The sequence below is a fragment of the Mus pahari genome, chromosome 19, assembly GCF_900095145.1.
Source record: "Mus pahari chromosome 19, PAHARI_EIJ_v1.1, whole genome shotgun sequence".
Classification (NCBI taxonomy): domain Eukaryota; kingdom Metazoa; phylum Chordata; class Mammalia; order Rodentia; family Muridae; genus Mus; species Mus pahari.
Window position 1 is genome coordinate 50,821,978 of NC_034608.1, and position 7,648 is coordinate 50,829,625.

General features: G+C 46.3%; 1 protein-coding gene across 1 annotated transcript in view; it reads left to right on the top strand.

Moving 5' to 3' along the window:
• Gsr (glutathione-disulfide reductase) overlaps positions 1 to 7,648 on the top strand; it is a 41,767-nt gene that overhangs the window by 7,934 nt on the left and 26,185 nt on the right. The window contains exons 2-4 of the mRNA XM_021218853.1: positions 4,028 to 4,054; positions 4,580 to 4,668; positions 6,490 to 6,559. Of these exons, the coding sequence (XP_021074512.1) occupies positions 4,028 to 4,054; positions 4,580 to 4,668; positions 6,490 to 6,559 (186 nt within the window). The remainder of the gene's footprint in view (positions 1 to 4,027; positions 4,055 to 4,579; positions 4,669 to 6,489; positions 6,560 to 7,648) is intronic.

The following is a 7,648-nucleotide window of genomic DNA, read 5'->3' on the forward strand; positions in this document are numbered from 1 at the left end:
TTCTTCTTCTTCTTCTTCTCCTTCTTCTCCTTCTTCTCCTTCTTCTCCTTCTCCTTCTTCTTCTTCTTCTTCTTCTTCTTCTTCTTCTTTTTTTTTTTTTTTTTTTTGAGATAGACAGTTGCCCAGGCTGGCCGGTTGATGCTGGTCTTTATCTTATGATCTTCCAACCACCCATTCGCTAGTATTATAGGCGGGCCAGGTGCCAACGTCTCCAAGGCCTGTGCTGCCACACAGCGAGAAAAGGAGAAGAGGGACCATGGGGAGAAAGGACTGAGCAGGGCTGGCTGTCCCGAGCTCCTTAGCCCCGGTGTCTCCAGCTTTGATGGTTGTATTTTACTCTTTCCAAGTCACTGAGTTGTCTGTTGTCATACTCGGAGGAGTGGGGCTTGATTTCCAAAACTAGCAGCTGTGTCCGGAACTCTACTTTCCATAGCTGCCAAAGCAGGACATGTGCTAGTTCAGGATGGTAGCTCTCCTTAATGTCTCTGGACTCTGCAGAGTACACAGGGACACTGCAGTGCAGAGTTTCTGGCCCGGGAAGGCTGCAGATGGAGTCATTCTCTCCATCTAACCTCGTGGTCTGTTGTGTGAGCTTGGGAGACTCCACAAGGTCTGGGATTAGATCTGTATAGGGCATTTCCTTACACAGCGCGTGCAACAGCGGGATGCTAAGTGGGTTCCCGGAAGTGAATGAGTAGGTCTAAGGGTTGGTTGGTTTGTTTGCTTGTTTAACATAGACACTTAAAAGTAACCGTTAGTGCAGGTCTGGCCATCTTGACCCTTAATGGAAACATAGTCCAGACTTTTCTTGGAAGCTTTAGGATCTCATGTAGCCCAGGCTGGCCTGGAAATCCTGCCCCTCCTCCTGGCCTGCGAATCCCAGGTGCTGGAGTTACAGGCGCGCATCAGCCCCCTGCCCGCACACTTCTTTTAAACCACCTAAAATATCCTCCAAGTTGCTTCAGACTTACTTGGTGCACAGTCATAAGGAGTCCCTGTGGTTCAGAGTTTCCCAGTGCCTAAGCTGCTTTCAGGGATTGCAAGGGAGCCGGAGGAGGAGGAGGAGGAGGAGGAGGAGGAGGAGGAGGAGGAGGAGAAGGAGGAGAAGGAGGGCCGGGCGGTGGGCGCACACCTTTAATCCCAGCCCTTAGGAGGCAGAGGCAGATGGATTTCTGAGTTCGAGGCCAGCCTGGTCTATAGAGTGAGTTCCAGGACAGCCAGGGCTACACAGAGAAACCCTGTCTCGAAAAACCAAAACCAAAAACAAAAACAAAAAAAAAAACCAAAACCAAAAAAAGGAGGAGGAGGAAGGAGGACTGGAGAATGTTTCCTTATCATCCTGAAATCATCTCCACCCTTCTGGAGCTCCCTTGAGAATGTATTCTGGATGGAACATCAGTGACTCACGCTGCAGACCGCAGAGAGCGAGGTGTGACTTCAAGGCACTGAGACCTACTTTACCCTCCCAATGAACCCATGAAGGCAGGTCTGGGGTGAAACACCCCACCAAGGCGCCAGAGGATGGTAGCTGTTTCCCCTTGCACTTGGCCTCTGAAAAGCCTCACTCACCCTCCTCTTTCTTGAGGAGTGGCTCATTCTTCTGTCCCTGTGACTGTCAGGTACCTGATTTGAGGAGTTGCAGACAGAGCCTCAGCTTGGTCAGATGGAGGAGGCTCAGGTAGACGGCCATACTTGGCTCCAACTGTAACAGAGTTGGCCCTGAAGACTGTGCCCAGACTGCCACCTAGGAGTCTGGGTTTTACTGGGCTTGAATTCTGCACACGTCTCTCATTTCCATGGGTCCTTGCTTCTGTCTTTCTTGTTTGTTTGTTTTTTGGGTTTTCAAGACAGGGTTTCTCTGTAGCCCCGGCTGTCCTGGGACTCACTGTGTAGACCAGTCTGACCTCAGACTCAGATTTGCCTGCCCCTGTCTCCCAAGTGTTGGGATTAAAGGCGTGCGCCACACCACCCATCTAGAATCATTTTATTTATTTTAAAAATATAAGCTCATTTTTTTAAAAATCTCTAAGTACAGTCAGCAAGAGGAGGGTGTGGAGAGATGGGTGAGGACAGTGCGGGGGTGGGGGGTGGAGGGAGGATAAACGAAAGCAAACTGTAATGATGTGTGTGTATGGGAATTCCGTAATGAGCTCCATCCGTTTATATGCCAAATTAAAAAGAAAAAAAAGTCTGAGATCAAAACTAGACAGGTAGTGACCCATCTCTTCCTAGAGGAAAATAAACAAAAACCTGATAACTCCGGAGTATAAGGCAGTGTCATTCATTCCTTAACTCTCTCTGGGCACGGGACAATAGTGAGCAGTTCCATTACAGTGACACTTTACTAGGTGGCACTCCTGGTGTTATCTATATTCCAGATAGAATCTAGAGAATGAGAGGAAGAGAAAATTAGTTTTTACAAAAAAACAGCCTCTTTCAAACAATGGAGGGGGAATAATGAGACTTGGGCAGGCTTTGAATCCAGCGTGTCACAGCAGAGGCCTTAACCAGACAGGTGTGGTCCCGACTCGGCACACAAAGATGCAGAGAAAGAATCCTAAGAACTTGCCCGGTGTTCTTGTGGTGATGTGTGGGAAACCAAGGAGATGCGTTATAGCTGTGACCAGAAGAGCTAGAAGTCCTGATACAACTATGTTTAGAAGGTTTTATGTGCATTAAAACACACATGCTTGGTGCCGGCGCGTGCATGCACACAGATTTACAACCGCGGCCTGGACAGATAATGTTAGTAGTTCTTGGGGAACCAGACTTAAGGTCCCCAGCTCTCAGGCATTAAGCTGGGTAGCCTGTGCCAAGACAGGAGGGTCACTGGGGCGTGTTAGCTTCCAACCTAAGAAAATGTCAACCTTGGGTTCAGTGAGAAAACTGTCTCAAAGGAATGGAGTCCAGGGGTGGTAATAGTGAACACCAGACACCTTCTTCGGGCCTCTGTGTACACACTGTAGATACACATACACTCACACACGCACATAAACCAGCCACACTGAAAATCAACAACTCTATTCTACCGGGGCATGTTGGTGTCCACCTGTAATTTCAGCATTTGGAAAGCTGAGGCAGGGGGATAGGCAGTTCAAAGCCAGTGTAGGATACACGTAGTCCTGTCTCAAGCGACAGCAAAATAAGAAACTAAATAAAACACTCACACACGAGGAAAACGGGCCAGTATAGAAAGCATAAAGAGCGTTCTTTCCAGAGAACGGTGATGCGCGCCTGGAGTATGCCCACACATACAGACGTGGGGCCACTCAGGGACGGGATGAGACGGGATGTATTCTGAGGATTGTGTGTGGGGCTCTGGCATCACCTGGCAGTGTCTTAGGGGACCACCATTGCATATGTAGTTGACTGTTGAACAGACTCCTCAGTGCGGTAGATGTCCGCCTGTGTGCACACATTTCAAATCGGGCTGTGGGGTAACTATTGTTTCTGTCTGTCTCACAGTGTTATTACCCAGCATCCCTCTCATTCCCCCTCCCCTGCTTTCTGCAGAGGCACTGCACCTATGGTCAATGAGGAGTTTATCACAGCGTTATCATTTTTATTGTTCTATTTTATTATCATATATTGCTGTTACTACCCGATTCTTCTTTATGAGCTGAACTCTATCCCAGGTGAGAATGTATAGGGGAAAGTGTCATAGAGAGTGTGTCCCGTCCACAGGTTGCATAATTTGGGCATCTTGGAACATACCCTCCCTCAGAAAGGATGAGCTATCGGACGTTAGAATTTGCTCTGTAACAGCATGTAGGAATTTGCTCTGTTGCTTTAAATAGCTAAAGCGTATTGGATAGACTCAGTATGCAGTAAGGCGATGCCACGCCACTGATGGGTCATAAGTACAGTTCCTGTTACACATTAGGATGAGGCTTCAGGGAACATCCTTTCTTTATGGATGTCTGGTGTGTGTGTGTCTGTCTGTCTGTCTGTCTGTCTGTNTGCGCCACCACGCCCGGCTGAATGGAGTGTTCTTAACCTTTGTCTTTTTTATTTTTTTTTTCCGTAGGTAAATGTTGGATGTGTACCCAAAAAGGTAATGTTTAATTTCTCCTTCCCTCCAAACTCCTTGTTCCTGTTTACTAAACCATGATCAGAATGACATACCAGTTAGGAGTTGTCCCCGTTTGCTTTCTGTGACTGTGACCTGAAGAGGAAAGGGTTTATTTTAGAATACAGCTCACAGTTCCTGGGGGCTGAATGAAAATGGGCAAAGCTTACAGAAATGCAAATTTTAAAACAGGAGCTTAAACAAAAAGTATAAGCAATAATAGAAAACTAAAGGAACCATATAAGGCCGGTTAATATTCCACTTTTTATCATATTTGTAGGCTGGGTAATGAAATGATGGGTGCCCACCATTTCCCCACCGATATTTCAGAGTCCACTCTAAATTCCATTGAGTCAGATCCCGAATCGTCTCTCTTAATGTATTTAGTTGTTTGGGGTTTTTTTTTGTTGTTGTTTTTGTTTTTAATCTGTTAATATTTCACTTGGGGTTTCTGTCTCTCTTCAGTACTCAAGCGTGGTTCCTTTTGATTCTTTTTTTTTTTTTTTATAGGTAATGTGGAACACAGCTGTGCACTCGGAATTTATGCACGATCACGTGGATTACGGCTTTCAAAGCTGCGAGGGTAAATTCAGTTGGCAGTAAGTATTGGCGCTTACAGGGTTCTGTTTACAGGAGGGGTATTTTTGACCCCTAGCCATCCGTGCTTTGTGAGGTGGGGATCACTGTGTCGTAATGCATGTAGGGCTGAGGCTGTAGTTTGGACTTCAGAGTTCTTGCCTGGATTGTGTAGGGGCCTGGGTCCAGTCATCAGTGCCATATGTGTGGTTTCATAGGTGTGCCTGTATTTATGCACAACGTTTTTAAGATTGACCACTTGGCTTTCAGCACAGACTCATTATTGTGCAGACCATACCACTTTCTCCGTTTCTAGAACTTTCCCACAATCCTGAACAATATTAGACAATAACTCTTCATGCCCTACTTTCCTACCAGCCCACGAAACTTGTGCTGTTGTCTGTGTAGCTGACCAGACCTGTGCTAGGATCCTTAGTAGAATTATAGAATCTCCTTTTATGCCTGATTTATATTGATGACTGTCAGCTTTTGGCTTGGTTGGTTTGTTTTTTTTCCAGACAGGGTTTCTCTGTGTAGCCCTGGCGGTCCTAGAACTCACTCTGTAGACCAGGCTGGCCTCAGACTCNGAGGTCCACCTGCCTCTGCCTCCTGAGTGCTGGGATTAAAGGTACATGCCCTGCTACTGTCACTTTTTAAAGGCTCGACTGGCTGTAGTTGGCAACCATAGCTCACGCTCTTTACTACTGAATAGTATCCCCTTGCACACGTACCAGTCACCTTGGGTTGTTTCCACTTAGCAGCTGTCATGAATCATGTCACCATGAACAATGGTGTGCAGGTCATGAGTTGGAGACAGTGTTTCCAGTTCTTCGAGGTCTGTTCTGGGTAACATGACAGTCTTTAACGTGACAGTCTGTGTGTAACTCTCTAATTGGCAGTAACTAATGGAGCCATCAATTTCCCAAAGAGTCTTAACAGATCTGTTCACTTAATGTCCATCATGCCCCGTGTCATAACGGCTCTCCTGTTTTGTTGTTTTGTTTACATTTATCTATGTTGTGTGTGTTTGACACATGCATACATGCCGCAGCACATATATGGAAGTCAGAAAACAACTTGTGGGATGGCGCTGTCCTTCCATCTTGTGGGTTCTGGGGGTTGATGGCTCTATCCTTCTATCTTGTGGGTCCTGGGCATTGAACTGAGGTAGTCAGGTTGCCAGTGTGTACCTTTTTTTTGTTGTTTTTGTTTTTCAAGACAGGGTTTCTCTGTATAACCCTGGCTGTCCTGGAACTCACTTTGTAGACCAGGCTGGCCTCAAACTCAGAAATCCACCTGCCTCTGCCTCCCGAGTGCTGGGATTAAAGGCGTGCGCCACCACGTCCGGCTTTTTGTTTTGTTTTTTTGATTTTTTAGGTTTTTTTTGGTCAGTGTTTACCTTTTTATTTTTGTTTTTGTTTTTGTTTTTTTTTCCAGACAGGGTTTCTCCGTATAGCCCTGGCTGTACTGGAACTAACTCTATAGACCAGGATGGCCTTGAACTCAGATCTACCTATCTCTGCCTCCCAAGTGCTGGGATTAAAGGCATGCGCCACCACACCCAATGGTAGCATGTGTCTTTACACACTGAGCCATGTCCCTGACCCATCTCATTTTCTGTACTGAAAGAGGCGTAGATATTACAGGTGCCATCTGAGCATGCTCCAGGATGGAACAGGAACTCAGCACCTGGGAAGCGGGTGACATGGGACAATGGAGGTCACAGTCATCAGACAGTGGCAGACTTCATTCTTAGTTGACAGGAGTGCTGGAGGCTGGTGCCCGGGCAACAGGGTGAAGAAAGGAAATACTGTTTCTGAGAACTGACTTCCATCTCTTTACAGTGTCATCAAGCAGAAGAGGGATGCCTACGTGAGCCGTCTGAACACCATCTATCAAAACAATTTAACCAAGGTGTGTGTGCTGGCCTCGGAACCTGGAGAGTCATTTGACATTGGAGGGGCCGCCAGATCTGACCAGACAAATGCATAGCCTCGGGATATGTCTTATAATTTCTATAAATGATTTGGAAGCTGACCTTACTGATCGAGTAGGCCTTTGACCCAGTAGGCCAGTCTCTTTTCTACAAATAGAGAGTGGATACCGGCTCCATGGGCCGGGTCTCAGCTCACACGTGTATCTTGAGTAGGTCTGTCCCTCCAGTTAGATCAGAAAGTAAAACCAGGAGAGACAGATTGACAGAGCATGGTGCTGGCAAAGCCAGGAGCACAAGCTGAAAAATCCAGTGTTGATCAGAATAGCTTCTTACAGTCCACATAATGACTCAGAAATTTAATTTTGTAAGTAAATTCCTATCAAGAAAATTAGACAAAAAGAAGAAGAAGAAGAAGAAGAAAAAAGAAAATTAGACAAAGGTGTCTTTGCCTACAGCAAATATTTGTTCTCCCTCCTCCTGAAACTTTTTTTAAATTAAAGTCTTATTCTTATGTACATATGTGTGCGAGCACACATGAGTATATGTAATGTGTGTGTGTGTGTGTGTGTGTGTGTGTGTGTGTGCATGCATGCAGATGCCCATAAAAGCCAAGATGTCAGATGCCCTAGACCTGCAGTTACAGGCAATTGTGAGCCATCTGACGTAGGTGCTGAAGTCCTACTTTGGATCTTCTGGGAGAACAGTAAGCCCTCTTAACCACCAAGCCAGTCTTCCCCTTCATAGGGTCTTAGATTATAGATAGCCCTGGCTGGTCTTGAACTCACAACAATCTGCCTACTTCTGTCTCTTGAGAGCTGAGATTAAAGCCATGTATCACCATATCCAGCTCCTTTTGGAATTTTTTTAGTGGGGTTAACTAAATTTTAAGAAAAAGATGGACATGAGAGATGGCTCACCGAGCCGGGCGTGGTGGCGCACGCCTTTAATCCCAGCACTCGGGAGGCAGAGACAGGCGGATTTCTGAGTTCGAGGCCAGCCTGGTCTACAAAGTGAGTTCCAGGACAGCCAGGGCTATACAGAGAAATCCTGTCTCAGAAAACCAAAAA